Raw genomic sequence first — 19599 nt, forward strand, 5'->3', positions numbered from 1 at the left:
CTGAATGATTCCATTCTCTTTCAAACTTGGTCACATAATTCACATGACTGAATGAGCAGTGAGGTATGTTAGTCTCCTCCTACACTTTAAAGTAGTGAACAGAAGACTAGGTTAAAGATATTTGCTAGTCTTATGAAAGAGTGGGTCAATTCCTATGTTCATAGATATCACTAAGTTACAGACTGTAGATATTCTGCAAGCAAAATATAGTTGTCTTGGTGCTTCTCTGTCCCTTAGAACCTTTCTGTAGCTACTAGCATCTAGCTTAATGTTCAACGAAGCAAAAAGTCAAACATATAAATTACTCAAAGTGTGGACAGGGAATTATTTAATATGTGCTAATAAGTCTAATTAAAAATTGTTGATGATGTCATAAAACTAAAACAAAATTGCCTGTGAGGAAAAAGTACTATGTGGGTGAGAACTGTAAGTTGTCATCTGTTGTGAGTTAGCAAGAACACGGGGTGTCTGAGGTAACTCAGGAGTACCAGAAGTAATCCAAAGCACTTTGTGAAGAACTGGGCGTATTAAAACTTGCCCAATTGTTTTTATCACCTGACTGCAACCCAGGCACCACCCAGCTATCACAATGTAATACTGGGGCATATTAACTAGTCAGGCAAACACATGATATAAGTTCAACAAAGGTATCCTGAGATGGTAAGAGAGTTTTATAATTTTCAAATGTTTAAATAAGCATGTACTTACTTTAAAGGTTCTTACAAGCAGATGCCTTCCGCATTCCTATGAGACAGTGGGAGTTTTATGAAGCGACTTGTCTGAGTAGTTTCAGGATCTTATTTCAAATTATTGTTACACGGAATGAAAGGTACAAGAATCCATAGGTCATGGTTTCATGGTAATTATCTGACTAACCCATTTATGCAAGGTATTTGAAAGAATGTTAATTCACTCCTGTTAGAAACTAATGGCAGATATTATTAAGTAATTTTTTAATCTCATTTTATGGAAAAGCAGATAATTAGCAAAGACAATTTCAATACCATACTTGTTTTTCCAAAATAATTACGACTAGGGTCCTTTGTGGTGTGCAGTGTGGAATGCATCACTTCTGTATTAATGAACTCAAGGGAAGGCAATACCACTATTAGTAATAGCTTTTTATTCAGAGTCCTCATTTTCCAGACAGGTCACATGAAACACAGCCATTAAACAATAGTGTTGAGATAAATCCATACAACGTATGCTGCTTTTGTTGTTGTTGTCCTTGTTCACCAATCACTTGGTGCAGGAAGAACCTTATGAAGTGATGGGACTGATAAATGGAAATAGCTTACCTGCAAAACATTGGGGCCAGGAGAGTCAGACTTTAATCAGGTCTCATTCAATTATGTTTCAAATCAACACATCTTGATAGCCAAAACTCTCATGGAATTAATGCTCTGATAAATGCTGTCTCTTGTCAAAAGAATGTAATTAAACAATAATGAGTAGGTATATATTATGGCAGTCCTTAGTCTATTTGTTGACCCCAACAACTTCCACTCCATTATACAACAAACAGCTTTTAACCTGGTTTTCATAAAGGGTACTGTTCATTCCTACATGACTACTATTTTTTATGGTGCCATTTTCTTTATTTGAACAGTGCCTACATCCTTAAAAGGAAAGTCATGTTTTACAAGAGTTCAGTTTATTTAGGGAAATGGACAATTAATTTCTCACCCCCTAATTCTACGGAACAGGGTCCAATTATTTTTATGTTGCTTGCAATAGGGACAGATTTGTTGGGTAAAGAAACAATGTGTAAACCTTCATTAGGATTACATAAGGTATTTCTCTGCAATATTTCTTTTGATATAGTATAACACTAACTTTTACTATTTGGAACTTCAATGAAAACATTTTTATTATTAACAGATGGTGAAATGATTTCATTACTGAAGATTTTTTTGAAGCTCACCATTAAGCACTTTTTAGTATTTTGAGTCCTTTAACTAAAATTTTCCAAAATCTATTTTCCTCTATTTGAATAGCTTTAAAGAGTTAAAAGACATTGTATTCCATCGTGTGTGTGTGTGTGTGTGTGTGTGTGTGTGTGTGTGAAGCATTCTAATTCCAAAAACCCCTTCAACTCTACTGATTATGTACCACCCATTAGAGACATTGTTCCCCAAAGGTATGATTTTGGCATCACAAAGGCTTTCTTGGAAGCCAAGCACCAGAGTTCTGTGATAAAGGCAGGTCCCAGGGAGATGAGTAAAAGCAAGATTCCCTCAACTATAAAAGCTCAGAGTTCTGACTTGAACTACCACCAACTTGTAAATAAATAATCACTACTAAATACAGATAAAGTATTAAACAGCTAACACTAGTAAATCACTGGTGGCAGCTTTGAGTCAATTCCTCACATATTGGCACAATCAATTCTGCAACTCATGTGGTGTTTCAGTGTCATCAGACACAATGCATTGAACAACCAGTTACCTAGAATTAAGAAGTTTTAAAAAATAAGCTTATTCTTTGTGTTGAATTCAATTGCACACTTGTTTAGATTTTACTAAGTGGTTTTCTAAATAGCGAGAGACAGGCAAAACTTGGAAAGACTAGGAGGAAACAGTTTTCCATCAACTTTCAACTATCTATCAAGCTAAGTCATTTTGTAGTCTCCTGGAAAAAGTAACATCATAGAACAGAGACAACACATTGTAGACACATAAGTTGGACAAAATATAGTGTCAATTTGGTTTCACATGTACAAGATCCTTTCTTTTCTAATTTAAATTTTTACAGATAACAAAAATCTAGAGTAGAGCTGTGGAAAGGTTGTTACAAAGAACCAAATGCAGTTCTTGGGAAGATAAGGCTGATGGAAGTCACCTATTCTTACACCCAAAGCAATTTTGCTAGTGAGATACAAACTAAAACTTTCGTGAAATGATGGAAATATTTCCGGCAGATATTTTTAAATTACAAAACTTCATTTAGTTCAATGTTTGTTTTTCTTTTCCTTTTGTTTTTAGTATAAGGATTTTATGACATTTATGCTGTTTCTACACTGGCTTGGTGGCCAGAAAAGAAGGCACAAAATTCTCTCCCAGTTTGTAAATAATCTTTTTTTTCTGCTCCAGTGCACAAACAGCCTTTATTTAACTCAGCACCACGTTTTCCAAGGTATGGGCTCAAACTGTTTGCCATGAAGCTGTTAAATGCCAAAAACAAAATTTAAATGCTGAAGGAAAATGTCAATCAAGGCATTTCTCCATCTGCTACTACTTCTGTGAGTGCTAATTTTATTTTTCCCAATTCCTGAAATTAGAGTTGTCTTAGCTTAAGTAGGAAGTAAGTTGGAAACTTGCTAAATATCATGAGAAAAGGTGCAACCAAGTGATGGGATAAAGGGTATTGTTCTCAAAGGACAGCAATAAAGGAGGCAGAAGAGCACAGAGAGAAAGGAAAACAAATTTTGTTAAGACCTAGACCTCTTGAAACACAGTACGCAATGCATGTAACCAGCATTGGTACTACACATGCATTAAAACATGTTTAGCAATATGATGTGTACACACACCTGAACCACTGAAGATACTTTTGAGAACCAATCAATGTTATGATATCTACATAGGCAGAGCTTTATGTTGTTGAAAACATGGTAAAGAATTTTTCAGGTATTGGTACAAATGTAATTCTTATGATTTAGCATGACTTTAATCAAAGCTTCTACAAGGACTTGCACAGAACCATGACTGACAGATGTATTCTTTTGACCTTTCAGTTAGCTCCATTAGCTCACTCAAACACATTTTGAACAGAATTATGTACTGTAGTACTTGGTAGACTATACATTAAACAAGAGACTTTGCTCTGAGGCACTGCTTCCCACACTCCATGGGGAAAAGGAAGCAGGAAAAAACAAAACTCATAGAGTTCGACAGCTACCGAGGCAACACTTGCCATTTACAATATAAGCCCAAATATTTTTGCAACACAACTATATATTAATTTAATAAAATACACAATATAGCTCTTATACACTCAACAATTTGGCTCATATGCACGGAATCTGCAATAAATCAATAAAAATATGTCATTTGATGTAAACACATTGAATCTTCTTACATCTGCACATTTAAATGGTCATGTGATTTGTTATGTCTAAGACCTCTTTTTCACTTCCTAAGCTATTTTAGTGTCCAAAAATGAATAAAACATTTTAGTCATGTTAATCTCTCAATATTACCATTCAAGGATAACCCATAATTTATAATTGTTCAAATGTAAAACAAATTCATCACCATTTATATCTTTGTTGGACACTAAAATGCCGAGTAGACATTTTTTAAGTCTTCACATTTTCTTCTTTAATGACATGAATAGGTCTACATGTGTTCAGGACAACACAGACTATATCTTTTTACATTGAACTTTTATACGACATGAGGTGTCTTACAAATGACCAAAGGTTTTTGTTGTATTTTTTTCTGTTTTGTCATTATTATATATATATATATATATTTTGCTTTATGACTAATGATATGGAATGGTCTTTGTGTTTCTATGCTTGGCAGGTACTTTATACAGAAATGTTTACCACAAATATGTGTTAATGTTTGGTGTAGCTTGGACTACTACAAGGTCTTTTCAGGACTTTCAGTAGAAGCCTGTGATGTCAGCTAGAAATCCACCACAGATAACAAATATGACCCTGCTTTGTATGGGGTTTATAGGTAAACAGTTAAGTCAGCATCGATCTCGCAGGACAGTCTTAGAGTTATCAGAAATACTTTAAGTCTCACGCTGTATACCTTGCTAACAGATTGTCAAAAGGTAACGTGTCTCCTCATCTTCCTTTTTCTTCTCTCCATTTTCTTCTCTCCCTCTTTTCTCGTTTCTCCATAAGTGTCAATAATTCTGTCCTAATATAAGTTTGGTCAAAACCATTGTTATTTCTGTAAAAGAAACAGCAGTGAAAAGAACATACTTGTGGGCACTTCAGATGTTCACTAAAAGCCTTAAAGCAGCATTGGTCCTTTTCCATCCCTGTAAAATGGGGTGTCACAGGGAGGAATCATTTTGAAATCAAAGAGACAAGAAAACGCCAATGCCTTTCCCCCCTCACTTTCTCACAGCTACAGGGTCATTTCCACGGCAGTCCTGCAAGAGCTTATCAATCTCTCTCACAACTTCTTCTGCATCCACGGATTCTCTGCCCAGATCTCTGTTGGGGTGATCGAGATGCTCCAGCACGGCTCCCATCTCGCTGGAATCCCGGCTGGCTCTGGAGTGAACATCCGCAAAGACTCTCGCCATCTGATCAGAAGCCAGGAAGGAAGGGTCTCTTGGTTGCTTACTGGGTGACAGATACTGACTGTCACTGGGCAGGTAGGAACTGCTTGCTTCAGCTAGAGCCCCTGGTTTTGCTTCACAGCCATCCAGGGAGCCTTTTGTCGAGGCGCAAGGCTCAATGCATGCCTTGGTAGGGCTGCTAGATGCTGAGGGGACCTCTTGGAGGAGAGGGCTCAGGGCACGTTTGGCTTTTAAATAAGGTTTCACATTGGCAATGAGAATAGTGTGCTCTCGCTTGTCTTTTCCAAATGTACAAAAAGTCTTTTTCCCAGTGGGGTTCACAGTCTCATAAGTCTCAGTCTCAACATTAGCTTCAACTGTGGGTACAAAGAGATTTGTGCGGTAATCTGCGTTTTCAGCCTGATTGGCTGCAGGGAACTGTGGCATCCAACACCTATCAGAATGACCAAGCACTCGGCATTCATCTGTGCAGTTAATGCACTCTTCCGGTTCTGCAAAACAAGAGAGAACAACACATCTAATCGTTAGTTTCTTTGACATTTCTACTTGATGCTGTGATCAGCTGTCTCAGTGGGCTTGCTTGACCTTTGGTCTCTTAATTAAAAAGGAAAAGAAAACAATAATTAAAAAATTTCAGGATGGTTGCATAAACCTGCTGGTTGAGACAATAGTTTTATTTAAGTCTATTCTCCAGATATTAACGAATTCCCCTAGCCTGGGAAGAAGTAAAAAGTGGTCACTGGAGAATGATTCTCAGTGGAAGACAGCATCACTGTAACCTAATTCCCTGGGGAACTTCGTCTTTGTTCTGTGTAGCCTGTCCTGGAAACAGTGAGCGCCAAGAAAGATGGTCAGGATTCGTTTGTTAAATCAAATAACAGGTAAGAGAGGATCACAGATTTCCATAATAAATTCTATGCTGCTTTTAAAATATTTTATTTATAAACGATATTTTGGTGACATTCATGAAATAAAAGCGTTCCATTCTAAGCTGCCTTTTTCCCGACTGAGAGTGGCAAATGGAATTTCTGTTTCTATCAGAGTGTATTATGAATAAGTTTGTCAAAGGGGCACTTTCCTGTTCTGTTATATATGCATGTGGATCTTATTATCAATTTCCTACACTTTAAGTTTTTGTTTTTGGTATAAGCAGGTGAAAATGGTATAGTTCAGCATAATGACACTTTATGGTTTCCTACCATAAATAATGTTTTCTGTGAGAACTTTCACTTCTCTCTCTTGCCAATAGAAGAATGGAGAATTTACTACTTCAGAGATGCTGAAGAGGAAACATGAAGCAAAATGCCTTTGCTGTGATGGTAGCTATTAACTTCCTATTGGCCCCAACATTTTCAGCCCTATCTTTGAATTACATCTTCTTAGCTGTTCCCTCTATGAATGATTGCTTCCCTATTGTTTAACAATGCATTTTATATCAGGGACTTCTACCAGAAGAGGGTATTTACAATTTACCTCTATGAGATGGGAGTAGAATTCCCTACACATGTAGGAGCCCTTGGGATTGCCTTTTAATTGATGCTGGATGATTCCCTACAAACAAATGGTGTGTTCTGAAAGTAAAGACAAGTCTACAAACAATACATTTGACACAGGAAATAGCAAATTTAAAATAATTTGTATGGTAGCGTTCCAAAGTCACACAAAACATTTGATCATATATTCAAAGCCCAGAGAATTTATCAATCAACCAAACATACCCTCTAACATTTTTTACCATAAGAAATTTGATCCATGAAATAATTATGATTTTAACAAATATCAGAGTGACACATTGACAAGAAAAAATATTGTGATATTTCACAGCATTTTTAATGTATTTTCTTTATTTATATCTAATTTAAGTCACCATTTTAAAGAGGTATTTTCCTTGGAATAAACATAGTACTATCTTTTAAATTTACTATGTTAAGCAGGCAGGAATCTTGAGGAGCAGTGTTCATTGCGCACCAATAGAGTAATACAGTCTCAGACTGGATGCCTGCTAAGAGAAATAAGATTTATTTGAGAAGAACCTGGAACCCCAGAACATTGTAGGATGCTTTATTACATATTTAAATAAGAACTGAGATTAAAATGTATTTTTATTGTCTCCATGGTTCAACATCAGGCATTTCTGTTACCTAATCTGAATGGCTATCGTATGACTTTGTTTAATCTTTTATATCATTTAGAGCTAGGCAATTTATCTTAAAATGATTTAAAACTAATACACTCTTTTTGAAATTTTCTGACATGGTTTTATATTTCAATATTGACTGGACTTCCATTTCAGATACTTAACTAAGCTGCACTGAATGAACTCAACATGGGTTTAGGGCCAGAGAAAGAGGGAGACTAATACAGGTTTAAGAAAATGTGAACCGACCCTGAATTTGAACCTACCAAAAACATACAATGACTGTGTTTTATCACTGCACATCGCAGCTTTTTCTTTGACTCCTTTATGTCACATTCATGTGAGTAAATTTTGAGTATTGATTGTGATACATTACAAGCTATTCGCCTTCTGATTAGACCATAATTTTGACGCCAGTAATTCACAGCCAGTGAGGAAAATCGAATGGCATTTTTGTATAAACAGCAGAAGCTATCAGCACAAAGCAAACGATGACTGACACAGTTCAAATAAGAATTTATGAGTAGAACCTTACTGAAATAACATAAACAAATATACAAATAGGGAGTTATACAAATAAAAGAGACACGGTTATGTTCAGGGACTAATTAGCTAGAAAGAATGTACTAGCCAAATTGAATCAATTGAAAGTAAGGAAAGTTAATATCAAATGGATGTATAGAAGGAAGAAGAAAAAGGTGGGATGAGAAAGAAAGCAAAGTGGTTAGGAAAGGAGAGAGGTAAGGCAGACAAGTGATAGAGGAATATAAAGACACAGAGGGATGTTATGAAGGTGTACATTTAAAACATGGTTGCATCTGCTAGGAGGATGGGTACAGATGCACCATCTATCATATATATTTTAAATCTCAAATAAGCTAAGTTTGTATATTAAAGAAAGTCATGCAGAGTATTCTGTCAGCCATTACAGCTATAAAAGAAAATAATCAATTTGTTCTCTGTGTCTTAGAAAGAATGATCCAAGAAAAGACATGTGGAATAATAAAACTACAACATTAGAGAAGATGCACATTATTTTTATTGATATAGATTTGGCATTTGTATTATACAAGTTGAGAAGCCTTGGGCAGAAGATCTCACAACAGATTTATCTGATCCAATTTACCTTCTAATTTAAGATCACCTAGAAATAACTCACGTTTATTGTCATATTTGCTACAATACAATGTGGTCACCCTTTCAAAGAATATGATCATTCTAGGAAAGATAGATGAGCCCTAAAAGAGTACATGTGACAGAAACTGACAAAACAACAACAATAACAAAACAAACAAACGAACAATACAATTTTGAACATTGACAATAATCTCTTATGTATCTAATACGAGGAAACGCCTCATGACAAATAGTTCTAAACATTTACTTGGTATTTAGATTCATTTTCAACTAAATATGGTGGTAGATGCCTATAACTTTATGAATTGGAACAGTGAGGTGGGAAAATTCTGAATTTCAGTCCAAATCTGGACTGGGACTCTGTATTACACATACTTCATGTATGTATGTATGTATGTATGTATGTATGTATGTATGTATGTATGAATATATATGCACTGCACTCAAGACAGCAAGTTCAGTCTTTTAGTCTGGCCACATAGTAAGATCATGTCTAAAAAATAAAAAGAGAAAGAAAGATGGATAGATACACAGATATGTAATGAAAGACCATTATATGACATTTCAACAATCACCTTTGTTGCATAGCTAAGAGTGTGAAATCAGTGATTAGATCAATAACAACCATATTTAACTTTATACTTTCATAGATAAATACCACTCACTTAAATAATTCAACTTTTAGCAGTCTCAGGGAAAAGAACAGTATTATTTAGCATTTTCTATTAAGAATTTAATCTTGGAATGCCATTACATCACAAGACATTGTTAACCATTCTGACGATCAGTGAAAGGTGTAGGAAACTACTGTGAACATTAAAACTAAAAGTCAAGACATTGGAGCTATCAAGGTATAGCAAAGAAAAGTGAGCCTTTGTCAAACAGGTATTTTTCAAAACTCAGGTGATGCTCTGATATGCCACGTTCATGTGGGTATATTTGTTCACTATAAGGGAAACCTGATGAATTTAGCCAAAAACATCTTAACTCATAGCAGATCTATTTCATTAATCTTTTCTGTCTTGTTCTCAGTCAGAAGCTTATCACAAATCACGGGTTTAAACTTACTCCCTTGTAGACAGCACACCTGGGAAAAAGTACTTAGCAACTAACTTGTTACCACTTAGGGAAGTAGTAGTAGAGAATGTCAAAGAATTCCCTGATCTTACTTTCAGATTTACTTGCCATCTCCAAAGATTTCATGTTCTATATATGAGAAAACACAGTTTCCAGCATCAGAGCTTGCACATGTGTTCAGTGTATCACTGATCACACACACACACATAACACACACACACACACATTCTTTGGCACATTCTTTGGCACACACATACACGTGTGTGTGTGTTTGTGTGTGTGTTTGAAATCGTGTCTATAATTCGGGGTATCAGTGAGGAAGTTCTACACTGCTGTGGCCGTGGGAACAGTTATTTAGTACTATTCTGTGTCTTGTGACTACCAACAAGACGTTTAGTATTTCTGTTTTGTAAACAGCTTTAAATAGGCATAGTGCTGTTCTATTACAGCAGTTGTTGGTAGTGTTTCTTAGAACAACTTAAAATTAGAGTTGTTTCCAAGCAGATCACTCTATAAATGGAAGTATATTTGTATTTTCATTTTACTTTTTTTCACTTCTAATTTACCTTATTTCAGCAATGTAAGCTTCCATAGCACCTATTAGCTGTCTGGAAAGTGAAATACACATTGATCTATATTTCCAGCTAACATAATACTCTTTAGAGTAACTTGTAGAATCTAAACACAGTGTCCATCTCAGATTCTCATCTCCTTACAAACCTTGACAAAACAAGGTCTTTGAATGCAAATCAGGACATACAGTTTCATACACCACCCCAATGTTTCTCTTTTCCTTCTTCAGTACATATACATAAATGCACATGGCAGGGTGTACATGCTTTTCTAACAGCAAATACACTGCGATTTCTTCAAATATATTCTTACATATTAGGAAAGAAGTATCACTGCCAAGTTAGGAATCTTGTTAGAATACAGTTCAGCAAACCTAATGAAGCAGGTTTTCTCTCACTAAGTGGTTATAGCTTGCAACATCCTGTGAAATGACACTTCTCTAACGTAAATGGTGTCTTTTTTCTTCCTTTTTTGGTTGTGTTATTATTCATTTACTTCCATTTGCCATTCTACAAATCCGTAGAGCTTGTGGTGGCAATGTGAGTCATTACAAACAACTGAAATCTTAACTGTATACATGCATAGAAATTAAATCCAGTTATAACTTATGTGACCCCATTTACTAGAATATTTGATTAAAAAACTCTGGTTTCAGCCTTCCTGTCTATGAATGGAATACAGGTTTCACTTTCAATATTTTTCTGGAAAATTGTGAAGTAAAGATATGTTGCCTTAAAGATATTCTTTTCATTTTCAGTATAGGAGAAATGAATATTCTGATAATACAGTTATATTATACGTAAGGTTTTTCTTAATAAGGACTCCCACAACTCGCCTGCTTCATTTTAACCACCTTTAAAAAAACGTGGTGTGTAAATTATGCAAGTGAAGGGGAGAATGGTGATGGAAAACTATGATGTAGGAAAACCAGTCACCTACTTAGCAAGACAAACTTTTATTCTGATGCTTATTATTTCTTATATTTCTCATGTGAGCACAGGGAGCTATATTGTTTATAGTTGGAGATGGGATGTTACCTTGCTTTTAATTTTGATGTAAGAAATAAAATATCTTGTTACATATACTCATTAGAGAAGGTACCTGTTCACACTGCAGGAAATTCATGGGGAAAGTTCTTAATATTAGAAACAATGAATTTAATTATTCTCTAATAATTATTCTTAAACTATAAGAATTTAGACAAATAATTCACACTAAAAAATACATTGATAGAAGCACTTGTAGTTTCTTTGAATGCACAGCCAACTCAACTTCAAGACTTTATTTTAGTTGTGAGATGCTTTTCTATCTGCTTTAGATCAGCCGAAAGCACATTTTGAAAAGAAGGTTATTATAATATCATCAAATAGTCAAAGCATGGCAGCACTGAGGTACCAATCCTCAAGCGTGCACCTGCATTGCACAATGCTTCAAAATGTATTGCCGTGGATGCATTCAGATACTAGAAACCACTGGCCTATAGCATTCAAGTGAATCCAATCACAGCGGGGTATTTGGAGCTGCTTGGAGCAGTAGCACTTACTATTCAGTGCACCTGCTCACCTTCAGGGATGATTTTAAGTGTCTGTGACCCCTTGGACATAATAAAATGCCTATCAGAGTGGCCTTTTTGGAATATATATTGATAATGCATAGCAAGTGCCCAGAGATGAAGAAAAGCTGAGATAAATTGAAATGAAATTTATGTTACGGAACAAGTACAAAACAATATAAGGAAATTTGATTTCGAAGCACTTGGTATATAAAACAATGAGATTCTAAAGCACACGGTGGAAATTTATGGCACAAATATAAGTGTGTCCCACGGCATACCTCTCTGAGATTATCATTTAAAATTTAGTTGCCCTCCTCCCTTAGTCCTGTTATGTAGGCACAGCTATCACCTGGGGCACGAGCAGATGTCTGGATGTGAAGGCACAGCTAAATGTTGCCATCTCTTTCCTAACAGACACCTTTAGCGGAACTGGCTCTCAGAGTTAGTGTTGTACAGTAACACTGGTTTGCCTATGCTTGGAGAAAAGGCCTGTTGCAGAACCACCAAAGTAAAACAATGCAATCCCAGTGTTTCAGTATAGAGGTTCTGTAAGCTCTGTGTGCTTCTCCAATTTCTTTAAAGAGTGTGTGCTTAATGATTCATTATGTATAGATGCATTAAGCAACTACTTTGTGACTAGGTGTTATAACAGGTAGTGGTTTATGGCAAATGAACCACTTTTAAATTCACAAATTTGTGACATTTTAACCAGTCCCCAAGGAGCTTAAATTACAAGAAAGTGTGTAGTAGATTTGAATTCTGCATAAAGGAAATGATTCATGAACAATTACATTTTGAACTGTAATGCCAAGGTGCAGAAATCTGGAGAATGGTTTAGAAGATAAGACCATGAAGGAATTTATACAAAAGATGCTATTTGATCTTCAATTCAAAAGATGAATAGCACTGAAATGGAGTTTAGGGAGAATGTGTACCAGGTAAAGAAGAAGTAGAAACAAAAACAATAACCACATAGAAATGTACCTTTCAAAGATCTATGAGAGACTAGCTTGATCAGTTTAAGAATTATGCTGAATAACCAAACAATAACAAAAAAATAAAATCAAATAACTGTGTTGGTGAAATTAGCTAGCACCTGGAGAGAGAATAGAAAAGTTCTGAGTGGGATTATTGACTCAGGGCAGCAGACAATGCAGCACAAAGGTGTTTGAACACCAGAACATGTGTCTTGTAAGATTTGAATTATCTGAGTCCTTAATGGGGAAGATGTTGAACACCATTTATAGACCTACAATATTTAGATGCATTAAAGGGATGGTATTATCTAAATCAGCATGCTTTTTAAAAGGCTTGCATCTCACATCTTTCCATCTCTGACAGCTCCATGAATCACCGTTCCCAAAACTGTCCTCAGGCATGGTCATTCTGTTCCCAAATATTCAGATTCTGTTTTACTCTACCTCTCCTAATTTAAACTCAGTATTAAAATCTTTAGGTTCAAATAACATTTTTTTCTTTTCAGGATAAATCCAATATAGATTGCAATCATGCTCTAGATAAATGCTTCCACTTCCTATTCCAACTTCTGTCTTTCCATCTAACTTTTCATCAAAATCAACCAGCTTTCATAGATGTGATTACATGTATGAAGTAAATCCTGCTTTCAGAAAATAAAGTATCTATAAGAGGAAGAATAATCTCAAATAAGGTACAGTATAAATGTCAGACGTCTTTCTAATAATGCATATAATTTAAATAATCAGGAATAAGTAATTAAAATATCTCAATATAAGTATTTCAGTTTCAGATAATGAAAATGTAATGATTTTTTCCAATAATAATTGCATAGCCCATCATTGTCCCCAAATACTTTTTTTATGTTTAACCTGTTTGCCTTAAGCAACGATTATGGCCCTCGAGGAAGCATGTAGAATACATACTTTTCAGTTCACCATACCTTGACAGAATTCAGTATACATTTCTAAATGAGCACAAGAGACTGCAGTAGGAAGGAAAGTTAATTTTAAAAGTTTTCAAAGTTTGTTAGTGGGCTACAATAGGAACAGATATTTTACATAATTTAAAATCATTTGTTTCTGTGCTTGTAATGTCAGTTTGTAGAACTTACAAGTTTTACATAGTAGCTTTCAGTTCCTATGATTTATGCAATGCTTAGAGGAATATCAGACCCATTTGTTAATGTATCATGTTTGTATAACATTCCCAAGACCTAAAGATATCAATTTTCAATGATTAAATAGAGAAATCTTGTCTGGCAATATTATCCACTTAAATTTGTAGGTTTGAATAATCAATGAGACTGCTATTGAAATCAAAATCTATATTTAAATTATAGAATTAGTGATTATCTGGAAGGATCATACTTTGATATGTATGGGTTTCTTTTTCCTCTCCTAGGTTTCTCTTACTGTCCTTTTATTCTTCTATCTTCTGTGGCAGTTTTGGGTAAATTGAGCCGGCTTATCTTTTGTTTGACCTTTGCTGCCTTTGTATTTCACATTCTATGGGAAAGTTGCTATCTACTTAGAAATTAATGTCTTCATAATTGTGGGGTCCTGAAAGAGTTAAGATGTTTCCAGAAGAACCTAATTTACATGCAGTGTGAAGCCTATGCTCTGGTATGCAATAGCTAGCAAAAGCTGTTAAGTTTACAACACCAGATTTAAATTCTAGCAACTTAAATAATTGTGTGAACTCCAGAACAGAGACTATGTAAATATGCTACTATTCTTTGTCTTCCCAGAGGATGCTTTCCTTATGCCCTTATTGCCTCTGTAAGCTAACCTTATCTCTGATAATGGCACCATTTTTGATGACATGGATGAATACATTTAAGATTCGAGTCATCTTCCTAGCAAAGTGGTAATCCTGTAAGGAAGGTCAATAAAAACATGCCCATTAAGCCAAACTCTGTAAGCAGCAAGCAAGATAGTCTTATTAGTGTCTCTCTCATGCCTGCTATCTGATTTCTTTGGGGAAGTACATCTATTTACCAATTTAAATCCTGTTGTTCAGCGCATTTCTAGCACGTCTTTGCTTTCAATTTCTAGAAACAAGTAAACAGAATCAATGTCACACTTAGCATCCTTAGAAAAAGAGTTAAGTCAAAGGTAGCTAATCTTTTGCTTAGTATTTAGGAACCAATCAACACCTTTCAACAGAAGATGGCTGTTATAGAGGATGGATTTTTAAGAAAGATTTTAATTGTTTAGATTATTTTTCAATGACACCCTAAAGGAAACAGAGACAGGTAAGATTTTAGTTGCTGACTGAGATGGATATAATTCCAAGTGAGCAGGTAGGTGCACTGCTTACATCAGTATTTTTAAAGCATGTGTGTGTGTGTGTGTGTGTGTGTGTGTGTGTATAAAAAGAATTCATCTCTACCCCTATTAAGGATAAAATGTGAAATGAAGCATTGTCTGTGGGTGTGTTTCCATGTGCGTTTTCACTTTGACAACCCATAGAAATTATACAAAATAAGTATTTTCATTAAATTTCATTGTCTTAAGGGAAATCTTTCTAAGAAAGTGTCAAAATGAATAGTATCTAAAGGTTAATTCAGAGTGAGACAGTGAAGTTTGAATCTCAAAAATTTCATCTTATTTTTATTAAAACAAGTCACGTATCACTGGCTAGCTTACACTACCATTACCCCTACCACTAGAATAAAAAAAATACTAAAATTAAAAGAACTGTTTAAAAAAAAGAGGGGAGATACATAAAACTTTCCTGTGTTCTTGGAAATCTTTCCTGAAATCATCTGTTGTTAGTACCTGTAAGTATGCTTTCATTTTATTGGAAACAGACGTTTTCAATGCACGGTTGGGTCATCCCAAGAATGAAAATTTAAGCAAAATCAATAGATTCAATTTCCATGTTCTAGAGTAAATATACTGAAATGTTTCTTGTAATGGATTTTACTGGCAAAGACAAGCCATTTTTCTAGTAACATATTTAATATTCTGTAATCATTAAAATCCACTGAAGGGATGAAAAGGCTGAGAAACAAAGGTCAGGAAACTCAGAAAGCCAAGAGATGTGGCCCAGCAGGTTGCGGTACTGTGTAACCAACCAAGGGCTAAACGCCTATAACAATTCCATATGTAATTCAGCTCACACATCAGAAGTTTTCTGCAGTGGGATTTTAAGCATGTCCCTATCTGAGAGAGCACTTGTGATTTAACTGATAATCAACCACATCCAGAACAAAGAAGAGATGATTAAAGGGAAACATATTTCCCCTGAGTAGTAGTACAAGGAAAACAAATTCAAAACGACATGAGAACATATTTAAGTTTCAGACTTGTAATCTAAATCTAATTTTAAAAAACAAATTCATATTGACCTCATGGGGAGAATTCATTAGGATGTTCTTTGCTAATTCAAGCATGTGGGACTTGAGTTTTTCCTCCTGTAAAACTGCATGCTCAATCTTAAGAATGGGTGATCTGTTTTACTTGCCAAACTGATCTCAAGTAACTGTCTTTTTTTTTAATTTCCTTGGTACTCACCAAAAGGGCAAGTCATTGCAACTATACAGTGTTAAAAGTGCTCCATAGTCAGGCTGACATAAAGCTTTAGGCACAAGAAAAGAAATTCCTATATTTTAATGTTAATTTCCCTATCTCGCTCCCTCCCTGTCTCCAATCTCCAGTAGAAAGACATCTATTCAGTATATTATAGAGGGAAACAATAGTATATTATTGAAAAGTAACACGCATAATGCCTGGGCCTTAAGCGAATCTCCTTGCCATGCCATAAAACTGTAAAAATCTCTTAACTAAATCCTAATATTATTTTAGAAATAACATCACAAAAGTCAGAATATGGAAAACTACTGAGCACAGAGATGGAATCACAGAATTTCTGCTCAAAGAAGGTAACAAGTTTGAGTAGCAGTCTACTCTCAACTAAAATTCATCATTGCCTTACTTCATAAGCTTTAGGTATGTATATTCCTTAGCGCCTATAATTGTTCCAAATAAAATCCCTAGGCTCACCTTTAAACTAAATACAATTTTGACTATTGTATTTGGTAGATTCTAGCAAACTGTTCAGTGGTTGTTTATTGAATTTATGTAAATGTATATGCACATAAAAGTCACAAATCTAGGTGTTTGTAGTATTACTGAAAACTGGGAAATGACATTAGGCTAAGAGTAGTTGGTAGAGAGAAACTTCTTGCCCACTTTCCTTTATTTACTGAGTAAGCATATTTTATTATTGAAAATAACTATACTTTCATATATTTTTAAAAAATAAATGATGCATTATTTGCTTTAAAATGTTTATAAACGTGACTTATTTCCTCGTTGCCTACAGCACAGAAAGAGTGGTAGATTTCTTGCTTCTTATCCATGGGGGTGACTGGAATGCCCTTTAAAAAGCCAAATTTGTCATTTCTCAGTCTCTTGTATAAAATGGGGTCATATGATAGAACTTATACATATCCACCTGCTACTTGAATCATCTCTAGGTTACTTTAGACATCTAAGAATCTGTAAATACTTTATAAATAGTGATTCTAATTTATATAGTTAATAATGACAGGAAAATATGTGCATATTGAATTCAGATACAGTCTTCTTCAGAACATATGTTACCTTGCTGGTTGAGAGTGTAACTCTAAAACCCTTTAATACTGATGGACAATTGTACCTACATAAATGCTTTATTCATAAGACAGTAGATATTTTCATCTGCAAAGTGCTTCTATTTTAACTCTTTTATAATGTGGAATAAATGATTTTATGATGTATGATTTTTTTGTTATAATAGACATGTAGATGTTAGGAAAGGATTAAGTTCAGTAAACCTCCATAACTGTGTGCTTAACTGAAGTTTTGTTACATAATAGTTGTTAATGGATGATATTTGCAAGCTTCACTATGTTGATGATCTTGATACTTTCAACAACACACTGCAAATATTTGAAATGATAGGATAACTTTCAATTTGCCACACAGATATCACCAAAAATTGCCTTCAAGTATAAGACACACATGCATACATGTGCACACTCTGTAAACATGGTAACATTACTATGCCAAATGGAAAGGAATGAAAGGGGTCTTTCCTTAAGGCAAAAATCTAGCACTAACCTGGGGCTATAGAAGTAAAGCTTGTTCAGTCTAACTACAGTTTGGGGTTTCTTGGTGCTGGATCACAGTTCATAGTCACCTCAGAAATTCAAATTCATCAGTGGTCATGCAAAATACATCTATGTCTTTGACTATGTGGCTATGTACCCGATAACACAGATGATATGCACTTGCACAGAAAGTGGATGTCAAATCAAGACAAAAATGTATATAAAACACAAAAGAAACAGAGTATGGAATTTATACTATGAAAGCTAAGAATATTTTTGGCATATATTACCTTTAAAAATAATTTGTACTAAATTAAAAATAAAACCCTTCTTTTCAAACAGTTAAAATAAATCACAATTCTTTGAGGAATTATTTAAAAGAAATTATTTAAGGAATAAATGAAGATTTGATATAGACTATGTATTAAGTGAGGATATGAACACACTGTAACTTAAAATCTCTGAATCAGAGACAAGAATAATTTTTCACACTAAATGTTACCCACTTTTTCCTTTACATTTCATCTCCAATTTCCATTCATTTCCATGCAGGAAATAAGGCAAACAACTCTATTTCTGGCATAAATAAAGCAACACCAATAAATATAACAGTGATTTATAAGTTGCCAGAATATACTTTTATATTTTTTCAACTTAGCAACAGCCTGATATAACCATTTTCTCCAATGACTAGGCCTTCCCATATGTAGAGTTTAAACTAATGATTCAGTACTGAGACAACAAAAATCCAAACACAAACACACACACACCCACACACACACTGGTGAACTAAGACTTCTCCCCATTCTCCTTCCTCCTTTTCAGCTGGCCCAGCTACACCAAACCTCACTGTGCTCAGATTACTGGTATCACATCCAGGCCTTGCTTAGAGATTGTAATATTGTGACAAATGGCCTCCACTTCAGAGGAATGTGATGTTGTGCTCTACCAGCTATTAAAGTTCATATAAATTGGATTCTGCCTTGCCTCTAGGAATTCACATTAGAGTGATGTGTAAAGACATTTTAAAGTAGTCTATAAAAAGACCTTATCTAAGATGACAAGCAACTGGTTGTCCACAAAGACACAAGAATTTGGGAACCTAGTTTCTCTGGCAAAGCAGAGTTCTTCAGACTGTGACCATGAAGTCCTTCACTCTGCACCTATAATGTGTGTAATAGCCAAGTCTCTCTTTGCTGTACTGGCCACTACAGTGCATCAAATTTTCATTTGTCAAAATCTATACTGTCTACAATGTAAAATCAGTACAACTGATGGACTTCACATATAAAATACTTGTCGATGACCTGCTAAACTCATTTAAGTATACTAAGCAACAGAAACTCTGATTTCACACAATATGGATATTCTCACTTTGACTCCACATACACAACTCTTCGTGAAATACTAGTCGGGCTGATGCAGAAGTAGGAGCAAATCACTACTGTTTTTCCTTTAAAGACTTAAGATCCATATTTCTGCATGGCAAATGCCCAGTCACAGGAATGCCATCATCTCACAAGTAAAATTCGGATCACAGAGAAGAAAGCTAGCAGATGAAGAAAATGCTCACCTGGAGGAGGCGGATCAACAGACTGAAGTCTAGTAGTGATGGTGTGTAGGGTGAGGATAGCAAAGGAAAGCAAAGTCGGGAATGCTTGAAAGATAAAATATTTTTAGTTAACAAATAGAAAGACCAAGTGGGACAAAAATGGGCCAACTGAATCACGAATCCTTCCTTACCAATCTGATTTTTCAAAATTAAATTCCAGAGAA

At 35.0% G+C, this 19599-nt stretch overlaps 1 protein-coding gene across 3 annotated transcripts in view; it reads right to left on the bottom strand.

The window, feature by feature from the left end:
- Window positions 1–1106: 1106 nt before the first annotated feature.
- Window positions 1107–19599, bottom strand: part of Pcdh17 (protocadherin 17) — a 91063-nt gene continuing 72570 nt past the window's right edge. For 2 of the 3 annotated variants that reach the window (XM_021227663.2, XM_013114078.3), the window contains exons 4-5: window positions 19397–19480; window positions 1107–5759 (exon numbers count right to left, since the gene is read on the bottom strand). In XM_021227663.2, the coding sequence (XP_021083322.1) occupies window positions 5077–5759; window positions 19397–19480 (767 nt within the window). In that variant the 3' untranslated portion in view covers window positions 1107–5076. The remainder of the gene's footprint in view (window positions 5760–19396; window positions 19481–19599) is intronic. The other variant, XM_005070923.4, reaches the window with a different exon arrangement.

The sequence above is a fragment of the Mesocricetus auratus genome, unplaced genomic scaffold, assembly GCF_017639785.1.
Source record: "Mesocricetus auratus isolate SY011 unplaced genomic scaffold, BCM_Maur_2.0 Super-Scaffold_2245, whole genome shotgun sequence".
Classification (NCBI taxonomy): Eukaryota; Metazoa; Chordata; class Mammalia; order Rodentia; family Cricetidae; genus Mesocricetus; species Mesocricetus auratus.